The 26,337-nt window shown below is 41.8% G+C and overlaps 2 protein-coding genes across 17 annotated transcripts in view; one reads left to right on the forward strand and one right to left on the reverse strand.

The window, feature by feature from the left end:
- Positions 1-7,858, forward strand: part of ASPH (aspartate beta-hydroxylase) — a 114,438-nt gene extending 106,580 nt beyond the window's left edge. For all 16 annotated transcript variants that reach the window (XM_038175366.2, XM_038175370.2, XM_038175360.2 and 13 more), the window contains one exon: positions 3,618-7,858. In XM_038175366.2, the coding sequence (XP_038031294.2) occupies positions 3,618-3,768 (151 nt within the window). In that variant the 3' untranslated portion in view covers positions 3,769-7,858. The remainder of the gene's footprint in view (positions 1-3,617) is intronic.
- The window catches only part of CLVS1 (clavesin 1), a 107,185-nt gene continuing 84,775 nt past the window's right edge, over positions 3,928-26,337 (reverse strand). The window contains exons 4-6 of the mRNA XM_038175371.2: positions 24,263-24,373; positions 22,939-23,174; positions 3,928-9,114 (exon numbers count right to left, since the gene is read on the reverse strand). Coding sequence (XP_038031299.1) covers positions 9,027-9,114; positions 22,939-23,174; positions 24,263-24,373 — 435 coding nt within the window. The 3' untranslated portion in view covers positions 3,928-9,026. The remainder of the gene's footprint in view (positions 9,115-22,938; positions 23,175-24,262; positions 24,374-26,337) is intronic.

Raw genomic sequence — 26,337 nt, forward strand, 5'->3', positions numbered from 1 at the left:
TTTAGAGGGGAAATACTACTCTTCAGCTCATCCTTTGATGTACACGCAACTTAGCTTTGTCTAATACTGAATTTTACTCCATCACTTGCACAGGAGTCTTTATGTTGCTGCTAGGAGATTGTGCACCTCATGTTATTCAGCACAGCTATAGTAATTTTAGCTTGTTGGGCCATTCTGAAGTCCCAGCTCTGTAAAGTACAGGGTACAGTGCACAAAAATGGGAGGTAAATAATATCTAGTTATCGAAATCAAACATCTCTGTCAGGCATGGTCATCATGTTTTGAAACAAAGCTGCAGAATTACAGCCTTAAGCAGAAGTTGGTCCAAGATCTCACCTGTGACAGGTGAAATAACAGCTGTGCAGGTGACATAAAGCCCTAACCCAAAGTGGTTCAGCACCAGACAAGAATAATATCCTCCCTGTGGTCCCACTGTGAAGTGTTTCTCACACCATGAAGGCATCTGGAAAATATTTATTTGCATACTAATGGTGTTTTTTGTAATCTATCCAAAAGGGGCTAATAGTTCTGTCAACTTTATGACTTCTTCTTTGTTGTGCAAAGCAGCCTGACCCAGTATGATGCAAATGATAGATCCGTGCTTTTAACCTCTGAATCTATTTCATCTGGATGCTTGGAGTTTTTATTGTCCTTTACTGAGCTACACTTTCAGGCTATTTAGTGCAGTCCTGTTCAGGCTTGATTTAATTTAGAGGGTGAAAAAAAAAAAAAAAGGCCTGATTCTTTGCCACATTACAGCATTGACTGGAATAATACCAATGTAATTCTAGTGCAGTAGCAGAGACTTGGGGCCTGTATGACATAGAACATTTTTATTTATTGGAAAGATGATTTGGTACCAGAAAAAAAAACACATGATTATACTTGAAACCTGCAAAAGGCTCGTTATGTGGGCCTTCGTGTCTGATGTCCACATGCAAGACAGTGTGAATTTTTCACTGTTATGCTGGTTGTCCACTGTTTTAAATATGGTCAGATGATCATTTCTATCTCAATTTCCATTTGCCTTCAGAACATTACAGCACAGCTCCATCAATGTTTTTTTTTGCTTTTGTTGAGTTAAATGATGTTCAAAATACACAGATGACTTAGGACTCTGAATCTCATTTTCACCCCGATTTTGGGGGAGAAAAAATAAAGAAAATCTCCGTGTGAATGAACACATGAATGGGCTAAGCAATGTATTTCCATCTTTGATTATGATTAACTTTGCTTCTTTCTCAGCACTACTGTTTGCAGTTCCTAATTCCTTTTAAGGATATCAATCCTTATGGATTGCTTTGCTTCCCAAGGGATCTTGTTGAAAAACTTTATTATGTAGTCATTGCAGAGTGATTTTAGAAGGTAACATTGGCTGTTAGTGACTTGACTGACTGTTGCACCCTCTTGGGTGAGACTGGATGAATAATCAGACTCATGCTTCTGTCTTGTTGCAATGCAAAATAAATTTGCTTTGCTTATGCCACTGCTTGACTTTATGATAGACAAACCATGCAACACACAACCAGCTGCTGTGTCTAAGTGCAGAAGAAGTCTGAGATCAGAGGGACAATGACAAATGGCTAGCACATTTTACAGTGTGGTGACATTAACGCTAATGTTCACTGATCATATGCTGATTTTTTTTCAGCACTGACTCTGCAGTTAACCAGGCACTAAACCTCTTCTCAAAATTATGAATCCAGATCTCAACAGGCTAGAGAAGTGGGCCAACTGAAACTACATGAAGTCCAACACAGGCAAATGCAAAGTCCTGAAACTGATAACAGATTAACACTTTGCAACAGTATAGGATACATGATGACTGGATAGAGAGCAGCTTTGCAGAAAACGACTGAAGGTCCTAGAGGACAAGCAACGTGTGCTGTCATTTTGATGAAGCAGTTTGAGGGGAGCAATTTTTTCCCTCTCTTCTGAACACAAGATATAGTAGCTGCAGTTGTGTGTCCAGTCTGGGGGCTCTTCAGCACAAGAAAGTCACTGATAAACTAAAAGGACTCCTGTGGAGGTTGAAAAAGCTGATTAGGTTTAAAAAAGCTGACATTATAAAAAAAACTGACATGCTCCAGTCCTCTACTGAGTTGACTCAAAGAATTTGGAGGTTGAAAAAGAGAAGGCTAAAGGAGAGCCTGGTTACTGTTTTCAGCTAACAGTGGGAAACTATGCACAAGACAGACTCTTTTTGGAGGTTTGTAGATATAGAATGAGACATTAATAATGGCATGAAGGTATGGCAGGGGAGGGTCAGGCTGGGTGTTAAGAAAAGGTTCTTCACCGAGAGGGTGGTCAGGCACTGGGACAGGCTCCCCAGGGCAGCGGTCACAGCACTGAACCTGTCAGAGTTCAAGAATTATTTGGACAATACTCTCAGACACACGGTCTGATTTTTGGGTGGTCCTGTGTGGAGGCAGCAGTTGGACTCCGTGATCTTTGTGGGCCCTTTCTAAATCAGGATATTCTATGATTCTCTGAGACAACAGACACAAGGAAATAAATGTTCATTTATTAGGCTGGTGAAACACTAGAAGAGATGATGGAATGGTTATCACTGTAGATACTCAAAAATCCAGTAGATAATAACCTGAGATATCTCATCTAGCCTCAAAGTTAGATCCAACTTTGCAGTAAGACTTGCTCTCAGCAGAAGCTTGGAACAGATAATCTTTTGAGGTTTCTTCTGACCTTAATTATTTTGTGATTTTATATTTCATAAAGCTGAAAGGAGTACTGATTCTTTCATCCATTAATATTCCCCCATTAATATTAATTTTCTTTTTTTTTTTTTCCAAACAATGGAGTTTCTTGAAAATAAGCCAGTTTGAATAAATTATGTTTCTCTTTTTGTGCCTAACAGAGGTGCAGATCTTGGAAAGATTTTGCTGTTAAAACTTGGCTTTTCCACGTAACAATGAATGCTTACCCAGAGTGGTTAGGTCCCCTTCAGTGACCTCCTCTGCCTTAGCATTACTTGGCAAGCAGAAGAGGTTTAAATTATGTGGCCTCATCCTTTCAGTTCAGCTTCAAAAGTATAACCTGACCTAGCATACACTATGTCATTGTAACCTTCCCCTGAAGAAAAATCTGTAGGCTCTGTGCTTTGAATGGATTTATGGGACAAGACTGATAACACCCTTGATATTATAAAGCAGGATCAGGGCTTAAGTCTGTTGTTCTGATTTTCAGAAAAAGCAGACTGATGTAGCATAATTTATTTTCAAAACATTTTGCTCATCATACCGCCAGTTTCCATTACTCATTATGTGTATATCTGATTAGAAAAGTGGAGAAGTTGATTATTGTACCAGTACCTCTAAGCTTGATGAATGTTCCCAGGTTATTGGACTAAGCTCATTAAAATTAAATAAATAACAAATATTGCAAATGTCTGAATATGTATGTGGGCACATATGGGCATAACTATGCAGAGGAAGAGAAAACAATCCCTCAATAATATGAAGCTTCATTAGACTGATCTTTCTCTACTTTTATGTCAATTAAGACTGAGATACTCTTATATCTTAATTATATCTTGCCTATAAAAACCGCCATGGCACTTCAAACACTACACTAACGCATGTTCTCTTTTTGTGTTGCAGAACCTGGGAAGAAGGGAAAGTTCTTATTTTTGATGACTCTTTCGAGCATGAAGTGTGGCAGGATGCTGAAAATTATCGGCTGATATTTATTGTTGATGTGTGGCACCCTGAGTTATCAGCACAACAGAGACGCACCCTTCCTGCTATATAAGGGGTTACTTCTGATGTGAAGAGCATAGGAGAGAGGACCCTTCAGAGTATGCAAATAGAAGCATGCAGGATTAATTTATCCTGCATATGAGGAATACCAGTATTATAAGGGTTAGAAAAGATGATAATGGCATTTTACAATTACAGAGGACTTGAGTTAAAAAAAAAAAAAAAAAAAAGGCAAGCCATGTTTTTATTTGTTTGTTTTTTCTTTTTTTTTTTTTTCCACACTGATACAGCACTGATATGTATTGTTTTTCTGGCTGCAAGTCTGAAAATACAAATCTTGACAGCCAAAGAGCAATAGGTCGGGTTTTTCAAGCTGAGGAATGTGCAGATGTTTTTGCCATGCTGTACTATGCATACAAAACCAATCAGTTACCTGCTTGGCCATGTTCAGGTACAAGATTGGCTATACTACATCCAGAAAATGCTTCCCATGTTTCTATCTGGGTAGCAGCATGTGTGTTATTTATAGACGTATGCATACAATCAACTTCGAAAATCATGTGCAGTTGCAATGTTAACTGCTTTAGGTGTAAAACATGTCCCTATGTTATCAACTGTAGATAATGTGAATGGGTTATGTGTGTTTTGTATTTTTTCTACCTATTTTTCTAGCATAATTATGAACAAATTTTTAATTAACCACTATTTTTAAAAATAATGTATATTCAAAGTGCATCTCTAGCTATAAGCAGAAGGAAAACACTGTATATGAACAAATTTCATTTTTGCCAACTGTGGCCTTTGCATTTCCAGGGAAGCAAGAGAATAGAAACTTGCATAATCAGCTTCTTAGTGTTGTTCTTCTAAAACAAAATAGTTCTTTTAGCAGGTGACCTTCAATTTTGTAATGCGATTCTGGAAGACGTTGAGTAGATATGACATCTGTAGACTTGGATGTTAAAGTGCTCAACAGTTCTTAAGATTATGTGGTGAGCTGCTGTTCTTCCTATTGTTATAAAAGCTTGTGTTGTGATAACTATTTTCTACCCAGCAAGAGTCTGAGGCACCTCCTTCCACGGGCTCCTTTTAGGTTGGATGGTCATTCAGCAGAAAAATATTAATGAAGAATTCCTTGAGGTTGGAACAGATGGACAAAGTCCTTCAAGGTTTTCTGCCAGAATGCAAAGCAAAGAGCTTCAGGTTAACTTGTATTAACTTCTGCTGCCAGCATCCTACAGAGTGCTTGAATGATCCTTTAATTGAGCTTATGGTATTCTCTTTGTCTTGAAATGCATGTTGAATACTGAAGCAATCTTATCACAATACCATTTACAACATACTCTGTATTTGCCATACAGAATTTGCTATATGGTGAAAAGGCCTTATTTTCAAGAGAGAAATCTTTGTGGATGTTTAAAGCAATCTGCTGATTTTTGCATCTCTGCTATTTCATGGGAGATGGAGGGTGCAGGACCCTCCACTGTTAACTTCTGAGAACACTAAAAGGGAAGACAGACCAGAGGTTGCACTGATGTTTATGACTGGCTGTTATCAACTGACCTGCAAAACCAGTGGGGTGTGGATAGGTGTGCTAGGATGCTCAGCTCTCATCAAGCTTGTTAAGAGCAGTGGCGTCTCTAGCATGGGTTGTGAGAGACAGGTACTATGCAAGGAGACATTAACATTACTTAGTCTTTACAACTTTGGCTTCATTGTCCAAAGGATACTGAACAGTTGTCTTATTTCTTTAATGTTCAGTGGTTTTGTACTGCAGAGACAACGTCATGGTACCTAAGTATTACAGGCACTACAGCACATATGGCATGATCAGAATGCAACATTTGCTAAGCAAAATACAGGTTTGCATTTCCGTCAATTGAATGCTTTTCAGACTTGTATTTTATTAAGTAATTAAATCTTGTAATGCCACATAACACATGGTGATTGCACCATAATTTGTTGTAACCAGTTTCTGGAGGTGTGCACTTTAATTTCTTTTTTGACTATTAAAAATAAATAAAACATACTTATACTCCTCTGATCAAGAGTAAGTTTTAGGCAGCAATGTTAATTAGGCTTTAATGTGTTTTCCAAATCAACAATAACAGAGAGTACCATCTACAAGAAGGTAACAGTTCTCAATTAATCATCATGAAAGCTGAAAAGATTTGTTTCACACTTTAACGCATACAGAAATACTTTTGGAGAGCTTTAGGAGAATCATGTACAAAACTTGAAATAATGTACCTATTATATCAAGAGGCCATAGTAAAATAAAATTAAAAAATTAAGTCAGGCTTTTTTTGTATCTCTGTACAGTGATAACGCAGTACAAATTATAAACTATTTTGTAATTCTGTAAAATAAAGAAATAGTTTGTAAAGGAGGAATCAAGAACTGTTTAAACTAAAACTAGTGGCTTAGGAGTATTTTAATATTGCATTTTAGTTTCTATAGCTCTGAATAAACACTAAAGCAATGCTAAAAATTTTAGAGCTTTATTTATAAAAATTCACTCTGTCCTTCAGATTGTTTCATCATTCCTTTGAAGTCTCTTATGTTATATTTTCAGGTTGCAATCAACAAATAGATCAAAGTAATGTAACCAAAATTTGTGTGTGCCAAAGTAGCACTCTTCATTAAATTTTATAATGACATATTGGCCATTTGCAATCTTAAGTGCCTTGAATGTGACAAGGTGTATTGTGAATTGCTGCTGCAATGCTAAAGTGATTCGACTATCTGCCTACCTGTCAAGGAGCTGAGAGCATCTCTTTTTTTTAGATACATTTATTGAATCAAGTACATAAATGGTGAGGATATATATAGCAAAACATGGAAATTAGGCAGCGAATAAGTGGTATATTATTTTATGTATTCCTCTTTGCCATCCAGTATTTCATGTTGAAAAAGCTTTTACACATTGAAAATGCCAATGGATGAAGTGAATGGAAATGCTTTTTAAATGGAGAGCCATTGCAAATTAAACATTTTGTTCTTTAGATGTATTTACAGAGGGAAGTGCCAGAGCAGGGCAGTATAGCCTCCTATTTGTAAGGTAGTATGTACTTGTCACAATGTTAAGAGGTGGATTCCTTCCCGCCTGTAGCTACCTTGCTTGCAAGCACAGAATCTGTATAAGATCCTACAGTTACATATGATGCCCTATATATCTATATTTATTTATTCATGTCACAGTCAAAAAGTAAATAATTTTGACCTTCAATAATTAATCTTCAAGGGCTAGATTTCAGTGATACTTGCAGTTCTTGGGCAAAACATCTCCCACTTGAAAGAACAGTAATGGGTCATCACAAAGATTCAATAGCAGTGGCGGTAAGTTTCTCTTAACAGAGAAAAAATGCAAACCAAAGTGTAGTTCTTCATTAATGCTGCAGTATAGTAGTCAATGTCTGTCTCATTTATTTTTGTTTGTTTTACTTTACGCTTTAAGCAAGTTCTCTGTCACAAATCCCAATGTCTGTGCATCTTCATGATGGGGGGGAGGAGAGCAGTTTTTTGTACTATGTTGTTATGCCAGGGGAGGGGGAATGGAAGAAATTCCAAAGACAAATGGGCTCAATCGTCTTATTTAATGTTGCTGCACGCCTCAGAGCATCTGCTTCTTTTTCTGATTCCTGTGTTGCCTTGCTGGGAACATTCACTGCCTTAAAGATGTGCTGCTATGGAGGCCAGGCTTTGTATCAGTAACACACTTCTGCAGAAGTTTATTGTGAATGAGGCTATTCTGTACGTACACAAGCAGGTAAATCCCAGGAGTGTTAACAGAGTCTGTCAATGTCCTTTCTGCTTGTGCAGGCTTAAAATGTTGTAAATGAAGGCAGCATTTATTTGCTCCATTTGTTAATGATGACCATGTCCAGTTGAACTAGACCATCACTTCCAGTGTAGTGTTTATAAATGAATTCAGTGGATGTTCCAGAGTTGTACGAAAAGCTCTTGTGCTGCCTATTATCATCTCATTTTATCTATATACGGTTTACACTATTATTTTTGATATGTTGGTGCCAACCACGTGTTCTAGTAATTGTCAATGCATGGCAATTAAATTGAAGACAAAGGTGTGTACAGTGGTTGTAACTGTTTTAGGAAATAAAGTCACTGCACATGCAACTTGATAACGATTTTTCTTTTATTTCTTTAATCTGGTTTCCATTTCAGTGAAGGGATGGGACTCTTTTTTGCAGGTAGAGCAAAGAGAGAGATAACAAACTGATCTTTGGCATTTCAGTTCTTCTGTTTGTCCACATTTCTTTCTAGGAGATGCTTGCACTGAATAATTAATTTTAAGTTTTTCTTTCTCATTTAACCATGGCCCACAACTGCAATCAGCATACCCTTCTGGCTACACCTTTCACTGGCTGCAGGAGGGAAGGGGGTAAATGGCTCTGCAGAGCTTTCATTTGTTGTTGTGACCTAAATGAAAAAATCTGGATTGAGCCATTAATCACTGGTGAATGTGTCCAATGGGTCTCCCTAGTACGCCCCTTGCGCACGCGCACACACACACGCACACACACATCTAATAGGCTCTGGAGTTGCCTGTGGAAAAACACATCGTTAAAATTAAATAATTGCATTCCAAATTGTCTGTCTGCTGCCCACACAGCTCCTTCCACTTAGCTGACAGCTTTATAAGGGCTTCAGAAGTTAAGAATAATTTTTGCTAGATATGAAATAAGTGACCCCGTATAAGCAGTATGGATGAGGCAATCACAAAGTGTCATGTTGAATGGCATTATGCTGGCATTGATTTTTTTTATTTTTTTTTTAATGCTAAATCCTTCTGTAGAATTCGAGCACGCTATAGATGCTGCTATTTCTGCCCTCTGAACCACTTTAAACTGCTAATTTCAGCACAGACTTTAAATTTAAGATGCCTTGCTTTAAAACACATTTAACCTTGGTTTCTATAAAACCGAGCATCCCTGCCGGTGGCTTCAGGAAAACTTCTACTGACACTCCCTGCTATCTTTGAAAGGAGAATGCAGTCCCACCACTTCCAATATTTTAATGCCACAAGACCAAAAGAAAAAAGAAAAACAAGTTCTTTACATATGGACAGACCCCTGCTGTGTCTTCTTTTACATCCTGTGTCAATAGAAATTTTGTTCAGCTTTGGCCCTGCGGACAGACAGATGGCTGGTGGCAGTTATTACTTGGGCAAGAAACATGAAGGAGTTGTTCTCAAGCAAAACGCGTGCACATGTGTGAGTGTGTATCGTGTGCTCTGTGGGTTTCTGGTATGGTGGAAGTCTGTGAATGTTTCCATGACTGGCGAGTAGGAGCTCAGTCCAGGGCCAGCAGCGGCTGGGTGTTCTCGCTTTCCCCCAGGTCCTCGTGTTTCAGTGTGCCGGCTTCCACCACTGACTGGGACCTGAAAGCAAGAACAGGCACATGCCAGTGAGGGCTGCTGCAGAACACTTACTGGGATCCTTTTGCTTCATTTCGTGATTTTTGTTCTTGTTCGTTTTCACCTTTATCACCTTTTATTAATTTATTCTGGTCTATATAAACTATTTGAGACACATTCTTTAAACATGAATAGGGAAGTGACTCCTTATTTATTTCAAATGCATTCAAAATATTTAGTGCATAGCTACTATGTTGAATCCATAAAAAAAATAATTAAATCCATTAAAGGTCTGATCCTGAGAAACCATGGGATCTGTTAGCACTTAATGTCCTCCTAGGCAACATAGCTTCTACTACTGCTTACTGGATTACTTTGCACGAACAAAATAATGTATACAAGTGCTTGCAGGAATGAGTCTCAGCTCATGCTTGTGACAGACCTGGTGACTGGCAAGTAGATAAATCACATTTTACTGATGGAGGTGCCTAAGGGACAGAACTTCCCTGAGTTATCCAAGACCAATGAAGAAACCAGACTTAATGTGACATCAAGGGAGCTTCTGCTGTGCTGCCCATTCCTGCCATTTATCTTTATCTCCTTGTCTACACCCTTGAAGGAGAACCTTGTTCAGGGATAGTCCATTTTAAATTCATTTCTGTCTTCAAGGTGGGAAACGTAGCTTGTCCTTTGCTTCTAATGGGCAAAAAGAAGCAGAATAAATGAGTAAGAAAGTGAAGTATTGGGATTTCTGGCAGTGACAAAAGCTGAATGGGTTTAGCTTAATGGGAAAATTCAAGAGGATTTCATTTTCTGAGGTCTGTGTGCTCCAGTGTTTGCCCACTGAGCTATGATGGGAGAAACTGATGAGTGTGTTACAGAGATTCATTATCCTCCGTTTCCTATGTTTTGGGCTAGGAGTTTGCCTCTCAGTGTGGAGCTGGAAATGAGTTTTAGAGTAAAATCACTTTCTCTACAGAGAACTTTTAAAAGAGAACTTTTTCAAAGGTAGCAGGAGCAAGCATTTGCATGTTGCATGATATCATTTTAAAGAGCCAGTTTTCTCATGGATACCTTTTAGAGTTAGGGGTAACTCTCATTACCTGCAGGATATGTTTGTAGTACCCAGTTGCTCGTTATGGTAAACTCAGTTTAAGCCTTAGCTGTTTTATGCAATTAGAGATCTCTTCTCTTTTGATAAGAATCACTAATAAATTGCATCCTGTGGTACTGCAGCACTTGATCAAGACTCAATAGTGTGACTGTGAATAACTTGTAAGATTATTTTCTTATTCATATGCCTGAAGCTTTCATTAAAGCATAATAAAATTTTTTCATTAAAAAAAAAAAAATCTCCAGAGAGAAATAACAAAAACTGGATGCTCAATGGGAAGATTTTATGCCAAATTTTTCAAAACAAGTGTTTGCCCAAATGTTTTCACTGTGTATTTTTTACAGTAATGTGACATGTATAATGTTTATGACTGCATTTTAATATAGAAAAGCAGCTGATTCAAGAGATTATGCAAAATGGCAATTTACATATTTCTAGTATGTGACAGCAAGAACTGTGCATGTGACTTTGACACAGAATGGATTCAAATCACAAGTTTTTTGTTCTCTTTTCTGGAGTATCAAGTTCAATTATTAAATAGTACCTAATTAATACTTGTTGCCAATGTTTTGTTTGTGGCTGATCTACTGCCCTAAAATGAGTTTAAAAAGTTACATATTTTTGCAGCATTTTCCAGCATACAGTGGAAAGTTTCTGCCCTGAGTCAAACACGAAAAAAAATCTCTCAAATCTACCTTGCATGACCACTGCTGGTTATCTCTGCTCTCAACTCATCACACACAAAAAAATATTGCATCTGTACCAGCAAGATACAAGTTTCCTCCTTGCACTGGTGCTCAGATGTGTGCCAGCTTGGGAGCAATGCAATTCCAAGCTCTGTATGTAGGCCCCAGGCTGCTCCTCTTCACACAAGAGCCACATTAGCTGGAGCATTTAGCCAATGCCTTGCAGCCCACCTGACCCACACATTCAAGACACTGAATGATTCAAGTACTATGCTCAGCCCTTCAATATGAAGAGGAATCCAACTGAGGCGTTAGTATATGCCAAACTCTGAAACATAAGAAATGCCTTTTTTTCTCTAGAAGCTGCTTAGCCCCATGTCTTAAAATAAGCCATTCAGACATCTCTCTGAAGTGCATGGTAATGACTGAAACAATCATCACTATTTTCTAAGTCACCACAGCCTACTGTTGTGTTCAGATTTCCATTTTCCAAATGCATCAGTTTTCCATTTGCTGAAAAAATGTTTTGTTATAACTTCAATTTTAGGAAGAAAGAAATAAAATTACTCAATTCTCAACAAGATTCCAAACTACTTTTGAAAATGTCCTTTAGTTCTGGTGAATATTAACAGTACAGATACTCAGAAAAACATTTTGGCAATATGCATCAATGCAGCTCACAATCTAACGTAATAACTTGGTGTGAGAGAGATGGTTTACTGGCCTATATACCATCCTCCAATATATGTTCTATAACTATACTCAATGACAAAGAAATATGATTCATAATAGGCCAGTGTTGCATAAAGCATTTTCAATTGACGAGTAATTACATTTTGCTGTGGAGATTAAGACAAATACTTTTTGAATAAATGTCCCCTATGTTTGTTTCATATTGCTTTTGTGTATCTAACATATGCCTTCAGGCCAAGGAACAAAGCAATGGTCTATGTTTGTGCAAGTTTGCACAGCAATTAGGGATTTTTGTATGTGGGCTCTAGTATTAAAGCTAGGACTTCTCTTTCAGAAGTACTCCTGCCCACTTTAACTGCATTACTATTTTTTTCCTCACTGCTGTAATAAAGAAATTTATGGAAACAAAGCCTCCATGTCCTTATGCATAGTGGAATCCCACAAACAAAAGATCCTTGTGTTCTTCATACACCAGTAGGTCAGGTAACTTTCACAGGCTGTGACCTGATGTATTCGGCCACACCGGGGAAGTTTCTATAGGGGTTGCCTCGCTCAAATCTAACCTTGCACAATGTCTTCCAGTCTGCATCTTTCAGGCCAGTTGGCATTACACGATTTAGACTTCGAGTTGAGATCATATTAAAGCTCATGAGTCATGCACTTTTAACTGAGTTGTTTTTTTTTTTTTCCTTTTGATTTTAATCACATCTTTTGTGTAGTACTTCAATAGGGACACAAAGACAGCATAGAGTCCCACTGTCTTAAGGGCCTCATATAATTCATGTGTTACCTACATTCAAGCCCCTGTTCTGAAGCATTTTTGTCTGTTGACATCAGGTGGACCAGCTTCCATGATTTCTCAGGCAATGTTTCCTAAGTCTTGTAGCAACCTCACACTATATTAAGTTTAATACTCACCTGAAATGTGGCATGAGTGCTGCAACTTTAGAATTATAAATGAATATATCTGAATTGAAGACCTTTCGTCTTTCCTTCTGTCTCAACTAAATCTTCCCAACAACCAGCCTGGATAATGCTTGGGATCTGGTTGAGTTAAAATTTAACACAAGAAGACAACTGTTTGTATCACATAGACAAGAGTCCTGGCCTGGCAGACCCTCTGCCAATCTTTAACACAATACATGCTGGAGACTTAGCTCCTGTAAAAATAGAACATAATTACAGTGGATGGGGAACTAAGTCTGAGGTAATTAATCACCACAAATAATTAATTGCCACAAAATGTCCTAGCCCAGTTTCACAGCCTAGCTAGCCTTCCTTGGGAGAGAAAAATTGAAATGGAAGCAGAAACAAATTCTCACTTCTGAAGCATAGGTATCATCTGAGTGTGCTCCATTTAAAATGTCAATCAAAACCACCATGGTGTTTTTACTGTTCAGCAAGAATATTTGGAAGTCTGGAAAATCAACATTATCCAGCTGTTTTTCCAGCGGGTCAACCATATATTTTAAATGACAGCACTGCATGTTGGTATGTACCTCCATATCTAAGACAGCAGATGGCTTTATGCGTGTGGTCGTTTCAATGCAACTACCTCAAATTTTGTCAAAAAAAAAAAAAAAAAAAAGCATAAAAAGACTGGATCAAGCTTTCTTGTTGCATTTTGTTTCAGAAGGCTCTTGTCAGAGTACAGATGGAGCGAATCAATTCGCAGCGATTGACGTCTGCTGGGTATTGCTTTTGTTTCCTATAAAAAATAAAATCCTAAAACCCTGCACTGAGCTAATAATAATTGTCAGTGCATCATTAGTTACTCACTGTAAAAGATAGCCTTCAGTTCTCTCATCCCTCAAATTTTGTGCTTTCCATCACAGTAACATGGATGTGCTGCAGCCCACAGGAGCAAGGACATCCTACATTTGTGCTAGGCTTCGTTTGGAGGCTTTCACAGAGGAAGGAGGGTGGCATTCTTTTTCCCCAAGTGCAGGAGGCTTCAAACTCTCAGCATGACATACTGCAGCTGATCAATCAGATCACGTTGTGTGACTCTATTCATCTACCTCTCACCTCCCATCTGCTCACTTCCCTCTAATTCCCTTCCCATTTCACCAGCACCTCAGGGCTGTTCATCTCCCAATTATTCATTCCCTTTTCAGAACATAAGAAGGAGAAAACACTTAAAAAATAAAAATAAAAAATCACACCTAAGAATTTTCATATTGACAATGTCTGAGGGGCATTTCTTTCTCTGCCTTCCTCCCTCCCCATCAGACTGCAGAGGAGGGCCCAGCACCCCAGAGTACGCTTTGCAATGCACCTCAAGGACTTGTCTTCATTAGGTGGGAAAAATTAATTTTCCACACCATTACAGAAACAATGCAGGTGTGCAGACATGAAGGATTACAAAAGGTACTTTGTCAGCACTGAAAGCACTTAAAAATGAAATGCGTGGGGAAGGAAGACTTCTTGGAAGATGTGTGTGCTCCCACAGGTGGTACAGACTTAATCTTGCTCACAGCCCCATGCTTCGCCCTCAAGACAACAAAGCCGGGAGTCAGTGTGTGTCACATACCTCGGAATTAGGGGGCCACTCCTTGGTCTTTCTTCATTTATCAGTATGGAAGTGCCTGCTATAACCTAATTGTAAGCACTTCTGACTTCCTGTGTCAAGATCTTGCTCCAGCCACATGCTAAGTCCAGGGTAGGGAAAGGTGTGGGTAGGAGTTTGTCTTCTCCATCTCTTTGCTACATGACCCTTTCTCACTTTTTCTGTTTGTTTGTTTTCCTCACATAAAAGGAATCAGAACACCTGGTTCAGACATGAGCTCCTTATTCCTTACGACCCCAAAGTACAACTTGTCACACACAGGAAAAGGTGGGCCTGGTAGTGAGATCTAATAAAGACAACGTGACAACAGCAGTCAGCACCAATTTACAGCAGATTCAGCAAGAGCTGCCAAAAATACATGGAATATGATAGCCAAGCAAAAGAAATTTGACCACATAATGAAGAAAATTTGCTCCTCCCACTTTATGAATATTACACGCAAACCTCTCATGCTTTTCCTGTGCATTCCCAACCCCTTGCCTACAAAGCATGCTTCCTCACCCAACAGTTTCTAGTGCCTTTACCCCCGCCTCATGTTTCCACCTGACTTTTCCTCCCACGTCAGTGACCCCAGATGCCAGTATCCCAACCAGGTTTGCCACCAGATCTTAGTCTCTGCACTTCTGTGTGCCAGCACCATGGAGGATGCAGCACTAAGAGCACCTACTCCCACCCAGGCCCTGCCTCTCAAATTTCATGTCCATAGTGAGAACACCACTGCAGAATGAAAGCGGCCTTGCTGAGGTGCTTTTTAGGCTGGAAAGATGAGCACTGCAACAGAGGGAAAAGCCAAAATGTGGGCTGTGGGAGCAGCAGTCACTCAGCTGCGCATGTGGGGGTAACGCAACCCTCTTGCTGTGACCCTGCTCCAGGAGCGCGTACCATGCTTTCTCAGAGAGCTCTGTCCTCACTCAGTGCTCAGGTAGACAGTGCAGAGCTAAGACGGCTATTTGTTTTGCTTTCTTCTAGAGGTTCAGTGTGTGGCTCCGTGACATATTTGCTTCCTATTATTCAAGCCCTGCTCTGAAGATAGACTTTGTTAATTACCTCCTGAGCTTTTCCATGGAGTTCATCAACACAGCACTTGTGTGCCTCTTAAATGCTAATTCGTTTACTGCCATAGCACTGCAGTTAGGATTCTTTTAGTTTCCATTTTGCATGTGGAGGGCTTAAATGAGTGAGATCAGGGTCGATGTGTTCCTCTAACACAGGGCACCTGTTTCCCAGTGCTGGCAGTCTGGTTTTCCGGAGCATTTTAAGTGTCCAAAACACACATCTCATTGACTGCAGTTGCAGGTTAGCACCGAGTACTTCTGGAAATTAGACCCCCAGGTCTATAGCTTGGCAGACTGGAAATCAGCAGTGTGTAATCTCACCATCTGTGCAAGGTTTGGTTTAAACTACTTGCCAAGCCAATGCAGGGGTTTGTGGAGAGTGAGAGAACAGCACCCACTGATCCAGAACTGTGCCAAAGGACCACTCCTGGTCTTGGGAGGCGTCCCCCTGCGCATCCCTATTTTCTTGCCCACAATGGATGCTTCCAAATCTGGCTGCCTCCAGTCCTCTATGCCTGCCTCATCTTTCAGTCTGCCATCCCAGTGACCCCAGTTCTCAGCTGGTTTCACTGCTGAATCTTCATCTCTTGAGTTCTGCTGCCAGCAGCTGGGATGATGCAGCCTTGCAAAAACAGGGTGCAGCCTGCTGACGCCCAGCTGCATGTCTTGCTGCAGACAAAGTTGTGATTGCAAGCAAAGATCGTAATTATAAAAGCCCTCTGTACCCCCTGGCCTGGACATGAGATGCACATTGTGGGCATTGAACCATCAACCCAAGCTGAATAAGTTTATTTATTCTGGGAGGCCAAGCTAAAGCATGAGGCAATCCTTGGGGTCATTAAATGCTGAAATTAAATATGTTTCTACAGAGCATGTGTGAATTGCTTTTTCAAAGGCTTGTAACTTAGCCAGATGTAGGTGGATTTTCACAGGGCAGCAAAAGATACAAGCAGTGTAAAACCATTTGTTTTATTAAGTGTCGTGTCTCTAATCTAAACTACTAAACTTTAGGTAAATTTATAGCCAGCTGAAGGCATAATTTACAATGCAATATTTTAGGCAGCCTGAACAGCAGTGGTTCTGCTGTTCCTACCTCCAGCCTGTGTTTGCACACCCTTATACTTATCAGTGGCAACTGAGTGCTGCAAACATGTGAAAACCAAATTGTTGATGCCCTTGGGGTGCAGCTGATTGCCTGCCCTGTCCCAGGGAGTGCCCAGTACCTGTCTCTCCTGTCCTCGGGTTAGCTGTGGCTTCGCCATTCTGACCTCCTGCTCAGCCTCTGTCACTCCTGGCTCATGGTGGTGTTTGGCACCGTTGCTCCTGCAGCTTCCTACGGCCAGCTAACATCCCACATCCACCAGCTCCCTTCCACTTCTTTCTGATGCATTAGCTGAAATCTGGTCAAAAGCTATAAAGCTGTTCAGCAGCTAATAATCTATGTTGCTAGATAGTGCATACGTTATGCGATACGCATGTCCCTGGGACACCTGCTTTACTATTAAGACATGACTCATTCATAATCTGCCTGTGGAGGAAGCATTTCCATAAAAACATGCAGAAATTCTCTGTTGTTTGAAATAATTCATACTAAAACAGTGAATATAGATCTTGCACCATAGTTCCTGTATATTGTAAGCAAAGGTACTTGAACTGAAATCTTACATGGAGAATTTCCCTTTTTCCCCAGCAAACATGGAGCAGTCTGTCTCATCTACAAGCAGAGCAACCCAGGTGCCATCCATGGGCAGTGAGAAGCTTTCACACATTTTCATATGGATTTTTATTTGCTGGTATTTTACTGCTTCTGCAGTAAATTGGCGCTGACTGTGAACCGGCATAAACCATGACCCATAAAAGGAGAAACATATGGCGAAGGCACATTAAGGTCACACCAAGGATAACAACTAGAAAGGTCTGCCTTGCACAGCCCAGCTGGGCATACGGAGGAACCCTGTCTGAATAAATAAAAACCTTACATAAGTCACCCCCATAGATGGCCCCTTTTGGATCTAAAAATGTTCCAGCCAGCATTAGTGCGTACCAGTGGTGGGACCCCTCTTCCTGGGAGCAGGGTCCTGGTTCTAAGAATGAACAATTAGTATCAGCCAAAAGATTATTTGAAAATCAGTCCTTTTGAACCCCTCCCCCCAGCACATCAGGAGACAATAACAACAAACCTTAATCTGTACTTTAAAATCCTTTCACTCTAATCTAGGGCATAAAAATCCACAACGTTGTGGGGTAGAGCAATCCAATAGTTGTTTTAGCTGCATTTTGAAAATGCCTGTTACAGGGTCTTTTGATGAACCACAAGGCACTTCACTGAATCTGTAGGTTCTCAAGTTTCTACTTCATGGCAGGAAAAGTTAACAGTGCCTTGAAGCATAAATCATATAAATAATCATATATTTAATAATTAGCATGCTTGGTTCTTGAGAAGTTTTACTCTACGTCTCAATTTCCTTAGTCTCTACTGAGCTTGACTTGGTAAGCGTAATGTTCTTGCAGTCCAAGCTATCCTAAAAATAATTGTTAACTCCAAATTTGATTAAATATATCCTTAATTAAACTTGGATCAAATAGATTTGATTAAGCAGCACAGGTTGTTTGTTTGGAATATATGGGCAGCTGTTAGGTGAGATTTCCTTTCTCTGCAGGGCAATTTTAAATTGCACTAGGATTTCAGACCTGTTTGCACTGGCAGCAAATTAAAAGGGAGCACTCTTTGGATACCTGGGGGAACAGAGCAGGGTCAGTCAGCTCCCAGACTGTGCTTGGTGACTGTGTGTGGAACAAGAAAAGGCAGAGCACGGTCTCCATCTCTGGGACCTAAAATTAAGTTCAGGGATCAAAAAGTGACCCAGATGCAGCTGAAGAGAGGCAGACCTTGCACAGAAAAGAAAGGGAAGCAACATGCTGCTGCAGGTTCCTTTCTTCTGCAGAACCCAGCTGTATCAGCAGGGTAACACTTGGGAAAAAAAAAAGGAAATTCTTCAAAAAATTGAGTTCTTTAATATCACCCCCAGTCACTAAATCAATCTCTGCAATTGGGAATGCACACTCACTGTGGTTAGGTGCCCACATAGATAGAGGCATGCTTTTCCCACTTGGGCTGGCCAAAAGGATATGACCTATTGGCATAGTGATATGCTGAGAGGTCTTTACATCCTTAACTGTTAGCCTTAACCACCCACACTAACTATCCATTAGGCTGCTCACACAGATAAAACCTCCAGCTGTTCCTCAAACCAACAGCTCATCAACAGAAGCCAGCATGGGCACTGCAGACAAATGCTCTGCTTTGGTGTTAGCTCCCTGTTGACTACATGAGCTCAAGGCTCCTTTCTGACCATCAGGGCTCACATGAGGTGTGGCCACAGCTGGAAGGGCGGTGATTTTCTTCCCCAAGCTCTGAATTTTCACACCGTTTACATTGCTCTCAAACCCCATGCTAGTTGGTGGCAGGCTCACTGTGTGGATACAGAGATGGTCCAAGGCAAAGAAGTGTCTATTGCCATTGCTGCTCCTGTGATTGCGAAAGGGTTGTGGCAGAGCTCTATCTGAACTGATTTTGCTACTACTGTACTAATACTAGTTTGCACATTCATTACTTTGCCCATTTCAAACTAAAACTTCATTGAGCTGTATCTTAACAAACTGATATATTCTGAATGGATTTTGTTATTGTTGCCTTTTTTTTTTTTTTTTTTTTTTTTCCTTTCCCTGGCCATTAAGATTCATTTTCTGGAGTCATCAACTGCTTTCTTTTTTTTTTTTTTTTTTTTTTTTTTTTTTTTTCCCCATCTGCTCATACTGTACTAGGATTCTGGGACTTTTCTCAGGGTGTGAGATAATTTCTGCAGATGGGAGTGCGTTTTCCACCGTTTTGATTTTTCCCCAGTGGAGCTTCATGTTCAGAGCTTTCCCACTGGTGGGAAAAAAATGACAATTGCACTGGTTTTGATTAAAGATTTTCCATATTACAAAAACTTCTCAAACCACACAATTTTCAAGACCATGTTGCTAGCTAGAGTCAGTAGCAGTTTTTTTTCTAGGAGGTTCTTCAGGGCTTTCCCTGTCTACAAAGACTCCATTCTCTGAAGCAATGAAAGACTTTTTTAAGAACAAATCTTGTGCAATTTTGAGTCACAGGGAGAAAATACACTTGCCTGTGGTTTGAGAGAAAGTAACATTCCCATCTCATTGCTGTTAAAAGGAGCAGACCCTAGACACTAATGAGACTTTTAGGGGGCAAGTCCAGTCTCCTGTGACCTCTGGTAACCACTTCACATGAGATCTTTAGCTCATGCATTAGCTATGTTGTCGTATCACAGGTTCAGAGTTTCATTAACTCACTTCTGTGAAGGCAAGCAAACCCCCTCCTCTAATTTCCAGCCAAAGTGTATTTGGTCATCTTATTCCCGCTTGATCTTATGCCTAAATTGTCCTCGCCTTTCAGTAGCTGTTCTCTCTTGCCAGTTTTTGTTCCCTCCTGTATTTGTACATGCACAGGCATGTATGTATCTGCTCCAGTCCTATTGCCTCTTACTGCTGCTTGGTGCTGTGTGTTCTCCTTGTCTGCATGTTGATAGACTTTATTTTAGCTTTCAGGTCATAAATTCAGGTTGGTATCACTTACGTCTAGAAAAATGCTCCTTTTTGCCCCACTCTGCATTCGTTTTCTAACATAAATTAAATAGCTACTAAGTATTTCACTCAGTTCTCTGCTTCTATTTCTGGGAATTTGTCTTCCAGATCTCTAATTTCTACTTTGAGTTTTCAGCATCTCTGACACTAGAGTTGCTAGGCACTGTATTTGGAGTAGATTGTGCTCAGGGTGAGACTCTCTTTAGGTGTAGGACACCCTCAGCAGTCTCTAAGAGAGGTCCTGTTTCCCATTTTTGCCACACACCACAGTTAGCAATTTTCTGGTTCAGAATTTAGTTCAAATAAGAGCTAAATGTCATAGAGGCGTTTCTTTGGGGTCACAGTGCAAGAGTCCAGGCTCTGTTGATAGCACTGGGGCTCTAAGACTGAAAAAATAAACCTTTAACACAACAATGGCCCAGTGGCATCTCTAGGACACACTCATATCTCTTTCCAGCAAGAGAATCCTGATCCAGCAGGTGACACCAGAGCCTGAGACAGGAGGGAGGGATGGAGAAAAGGGTGGTGCCACTCAGCATCTTGCCACTCGGTGCACTGGAAGAGGAATAACTACTCCCCATGCCATCCCATGCAGCTAGCTGCTGGGCTCTTGGAGGGCTTCCTCAGGTGAAACATCTCCATTGATATCTGGGACATCAGACAAAAGACCCTTAGTTGTTCAATAAGGCTTGTCATCCTAAAGTTACAGAAAACCAAGAAGGCTCAGTCTTCATATACTTACCCCTTTTGGAGGAACATGGATGCTAAAGAAAGGGTCAGCCTCTTTTTTGGTGTTAAACGCAACATTTCAGTACAGAAATGCTTGCAAATTTACCATTTTTACTCAAGAGCTTAAAGATTTATATGGTGCATGTGAAGGAGGGGAAAGAATTTTAATGGAAGTGTGAAATTGCTTTAATAAGGGAAAAACTGATAGGGCAATTGAGGGGGAATTATGTTTGAGATGAAGACTAATGTTAGGAGACCACCTATGGCTCATGTAAAGCTCCCAGGAATCTCAGCCATAGCCCAAGACTCTCATTCTGTTAAAGCGGTGTGAACCTAAAGAGCCAGGGGGGATGTATATAGAAAAGTAACGCTGGTAGAAGTCTGCAGACCTGTTACCAGGCCTTTGATATAAATCTGATCTAATAAATCTAATAAAGCATGCAATTATGCTTCTTTAGTGTAAGCTTTTACCTTAAGTTAGGCCAAAAAGTAATTTCAGGGGAAGAAGAATTGAGGCAAATACTCATAGGAGGAAATCCATAGAAGTAGTGAACTTTTCACCTCTAACAGCTAGAAATGACCATGGGGTAGAAGATCAGATGGTTCACTTAACTGCCGAGTAACGAAATTAGGCTAAAAGTTAGATCTAGTCTGCCCAGAGGCAACATGACAAATTAGATTCATCCACTCACCATATTTGTATTAATGCACTTTTGTATCGTGAACAGATTATAAGAGAAGGCTTTGCCCCAAGGCAGGGTTTTCTGGCACCGCACTCATTTTCAAGCTGAGGTTCTCCCCTGAGGGCACCACAAGACCCTCACTTCTTAGCAGCTTAGGATGTGATCCTCAGCAAAGATTTGCCACTAACCTGTGAACAGCTCTTAGCACTTTAAAGCTTAACTAATTATAATAATGCTAATAACAGATTTATTTCTGTAAGGTCACAAGAACTGTAAAATCTCGTGATATATTTTAATAGTAGTGTAATATTTAGTTAGCATCTTTCTAAAGTCATATAGTGTGTGTTCCATTGCTAATATTTAAAAAAAAAAAAAAAAAAGTATGTCAATACTTTCAAAAAATAAATAAATAGTTGTTTAAAAATGAATTCTCAGTGACATGCTCTGTAAACCCATACTGGGTCCCAGTCCTGGCTGGGAGTCTGAAGGGAGACCTGTGGACTGGCCACCTCTCTTCATGCTGTGGCTGCAGCCCTGCAAAAGGGTTGTACCCCAGGAGAGGTGGGACACACAGCACTTCATGTCCATTCCTAAATGTGAGATTTTTTCCACACAAGACTTCGCATTGCAGCTGCAGCGGCGTGGCATCCCTCTAACCTGGGAGGGAGCTGCGCATCGCGAACTCGTTGCTTTTCCCTCTGACGATGAAAGACTTTTAAAATTAATTGCATGACATTCTGGCTTGTCTGTGTTGTCAGCTTTGATTTTGCTGTGACAAAATGATGGCCGCTGCCTGTCACAGGGAGTGACACCCCATCTGTGAGCACCGCACTCATCAAGTGGCAGCAGCGAGTTAAAGCCTGGCTGCGATCCGCATTGAAAGCAGTTTCGCGGAGCACCGCGTGGAGGGAGAGGCAACTGTGGACGTTGTCCTCTTGCAGAGGAGCCCGGCCATCGGCCATCGCTTGCTCCTTCCCAGGGGACAGCTGGTGGCAGCCCTGCTGTGGCACTCTCACGGCCACAAGCCCCAGCGATCTTCACCGGGCAGCCAACGCTGCTCACCCCGTCACTGCAATTAGCACAAATTACCCGGGGCTGTATTTTCCAGAGCTGCCATGTTGAGCATTCAGCACACACCCACCAGATCTAAAAGCAGCGATGTTAAAAGAGCAGCCTCGCTGCGCCGGCAGGGCTGGAGGGGGAAGGTGGGAGCAGGAACAGCAGCACGAGTCGAGCCCGGCTTTCCTTTAGAGGGCAGTGGTGCTCATTGTACAAGGACTGCATTTACAAGGAAGGAGGCGAAATGTTACCAGCCGGGGTCAGCGGACACCGAAGCAACAGCAACTCGCAGAAAACGGCACCGAAGTGCCAACGAAGGAGAGCGTTTTGCTGTGATCCACTCCGTGGACTGCTCTGCGCAGGGGCTCATTAGTTTCCCCTTGTTTTTGTTCGCACTAATCAGCAATCAGACAAGTAATTACGGTTCCACAGAGAGGCTTCCTTTCTCCTGCCACGTCAAGAGCTCAGCCCAGGGTGAAGCGCTCCCGACTGTCAATATTTGCCAATTCATCTGCAGCCCCTTTCTGAGCCAGACGAGCCCTTCCTGCCCGATTTACACCCAACCTCTACGGCAAGCCAAAACCCAAGCAATTTTCGAAGCTGCACTAACCTTTTCATGGGTTTGGGTGAGGCCTCCCGCTCCAGGTTGGAGGACGTGTGCTTCACGTGCATGGCGTTGTAGGAAGTGTGGGTGTACTCGTTCTCGTCACTGTAGTCGGGGCCCAGCAGCGTTCGAGCCCACGTCCCCATGTCGTATGGGGGAAGGGTCCCCCCAAATTCAGAGGGCAGGCATTCAGGGTGTATTAGCTGGTGAAGGCTGTTCAGGTTGTTGCCATGAAGAAAGATCTTTAAGAAATAAAAATAAAGTTCATGGTTATCATCTCTTCCTTGCTTCAGTAAGTACAGTGATAACGGCACTAGTGAAACATGAGGTGTCATTACTTGACACCACAGTTTCAGGCAGGGGCTTCTGGAGCACCCAGTGCTCATTGGGAGGAGAGGGATCAGCTTTTGTACATGTAGCCAAAGAGTTAGGCTGACACCCTAAACACTTGTGAAAAGCCTGATTTGAATGCTTTTGGAACAGCACCGTCATTTTCTTAAGTACCAGAGTGGGGAAAGTGCAAGTTGGGAATAATAACCACCTATTGTTACCATGAGAGGAGACAACCTTGTACAAAAGCAGTGGGAAGAACACAGTGATAGCGGGGCTTACTGAAAGAAAATGTGAAGAATAGGTCCTCAGCTTTTGAGGGGTAACCCAGCCCTGCACCCGGGGACTGATGTTTCACAGTGTGAGGCCACTTTGTGCTGCTTTAGCAACATGGGGCTCTCTGATCCCTCTTTGCTTTCTGACTGGCATTACCCATATCCTCTGTCAGACACAACCCAGGGCAGGGAATAAGACCCTCTGAGAGACAATCCAGTGGTGGTTTCATGAGCTTCATGGACAAACAGGTAATGTGACTGCAGGACAACTGTTCATATGGGTTTCAGTGGGGAAGACCTGCTTTTTCTGCAGCTTGAGTAAACAGGCTACAGGCAGGGACATTTTTGGTGCAAATAAGTGAGTTAGCATCATGTGAAAGAAGTCAAATTGCTAAAAAAGCAAAATGGGAATGTTTACTCCCACAAAAAGTGTTAAAGTGTTGAGTAGAAGTTTCCCCCTCTGCAGATGGCTCTAGCCAGGCCTGATAATCCCTCTATCTCACCTCTATCCCTGAGCATGTCCCCTTAGAAAGGATCTACGCTTTGTTAGTGATAACAACTCTTTGGTCTCTTGTTATCGATCCAACCCAGATCATTGAAAACTGTAAGTCTTGGTAACAGCTGCCGTTCTTTGCTGCCATATGAAAAATGCAGAGGGAAAGCAGGGGACTGCTCCTTTCCTCTGAACCTCCAGCCTCCCACCTCCACCAGCCCCTTCTAATTACCCTTTTCCTTGTCTTGTCTTTGAGGAATGGTTTGATTAGCGTGTACAGGGCATGGATGTACCAGGGCTGGTTGACAAAATGGACTCCTCCAAAGCGGGCAGGAAAGCTGTCCTACAGAAAGAAAGAAATGGAAGCCAGTTAATAGATGCAGTGCTTTAGCCAGGCAGTCAATAGGATGAAAGTCAGAGGAAGAAGTCTGTCTCTCTCCATCTGCAACAGCAACTGAGTGCTGGGCTTGCTGGGAGGGGGCAGGAGGGAGATGGGAAGAGGAAGAAGCCCAGAAACATTTGCATCAGTTTCTGCTCTTAGCAGACAGTCCCTTCTCCCTTCCACGCGCTACCGCATCAATTGCTGATGATTTAAAGCAGGCTCTCCAGACGCTTTGCCTGAACGCTTTTTTCACTCCATCAGGGCATCCATCCGACTTTGCTGGGATGGGAAGCGAGGCTGGGCTGATGAGCGCGGCTCCCTCGAGGGGGAAGCTTTCTAATTTCTCATTGTGGTGTGCAAGGCGAGCCCCCGGTTCCCACGCACAGTGCCGCACGCAGCTCACCTCTTCACCCTGCTGCCTCCCTGCCTCCCTCCTGCTAAAATCATCATTACAATGGCTGACCTTTCGGGGTGAGCGCACAGCGTACTCCAGGGAGGAGGATGGGTGGGAAAGGCTGATAAGTGGAGGTGTAGCGGGAGCGCACCACGACGGCTCCATGGAAACTGGCAGAGCCGAGCGCTGGCTGCGAGGCTGTGCACAAACCCCCTCTTGCATTAAGATGCAGGTGGCGTCCTGCCGGGGAGGTGTTTGCAGAAGCAGCTCGGGCGGCGTGGCACGCTTAATAGAAGAGGAGGTTGCTGGCGCGCCTTGAAAGGTTGCCGCGTATTGCGACAGGCGTTTTGTATCCATGCTCTCATCTAGCAAATGTCAGTCAGCGGAGAGCCTGGGGTCTTTGACTTGCATGAACAGCGGGACGGATGTCTGCTGCTCCTGTGTGCAAGCACACTTCCAGAGAGAGGAGAGGTGCCTGGCTCTGCCTGGCGAAGAGAGGTCCTAACAGGGCCTTCCTCCTCCTGCTTGTGCTCCTAAGCCCCAGAGCTCAGCAGAGAAGGCAGAGCACAACCAGGTCTCTTCCTGCAGGGCTTTGACTTCAGGCAGGTTCATTCCCCCACAATTAATGCTGGGTGTCCCAGGGCTTTCTCTCGGCTTTATCTGGAGCATCAGAGACAGCACAGCTGGTGGGGGTATGGGGTAGAGTTGTGACACAATATGGAAAATCCCCTTATACACCTGCTCAGTGTAGATTCTGCACGGCTTCAAGGTCAAATTATTTCACCAGTTTAGCACTCTGTAGTCACCCTACCATTTCCTGCCTATCACCCATAGTAGATAGAAAGGACAATTTGTATTCTTCAGGCACTGGCCATGGATTGCCCTAGAAGTCATACCAAAACATATCTTATTAATGTTTGTGAGGGACCACATGCATCAAGTGATACTCTTTTCTTTAGCAATACAGAAATATAAACCTCGTATACCTCACATGAGTCAGTTTAGCTGAGATCATTACAAATCTCAATACTGGATTCGATGTGCAAAGCCAGTGGGTAGTCAGGCCAGAACACAGGAGCCCTCTCAAGGAGAACACATATTCCTTGGAGGTGTTCATTCACTGTGAAGATGACTGTATTTCCATGCTGCTGGGATATTAGATAAAATTTTGCGATGCAGCTCTGACTGATTTAAAATACTGGATTGCTGCAGGTTGCAGTGACTTCAGCAGGGCTGTCCCGAGAAACAGCAGTGGAGAATCAGGCCTTTATTCTGAGCCCACCTAGTAAAAGCATCGGCCATCAGACATGTGAAGTGAAGCCAAAAGGAGCTTACTACCCCATGATAACCCAAAAGTGATTTAGACAAGACCAGAGACAAAAATTTCCGTCTCATGCAAAGCTCACATATTCAGTTGCTTTCCTCCCACACAGGAATGAAAATCTGAAGATATGAAACTTTTCATAGAATACTTTTAACAGGAAAAAAAAAAAAAAAAAAAAAAAAAAAAAGCAATATCAGGATGTTCTCT

The sequence above is a fragment of the Anas platyrhynchos genome, chromosome 2 (genome assembly GCF_047663525.1).
Source record: "Anas platyrhynchos isolate ZD024472 breed Pekin duck chromosome 2, IASCAAS_PekinDuck_T2T, whole genome shotgun sequence".
Taxonomy (NCBI): Eukaryota; Metazoa; Chordata; class Aves; order Anseriformes; family Anatidae; genus Anas; species Anas platyrhynchos.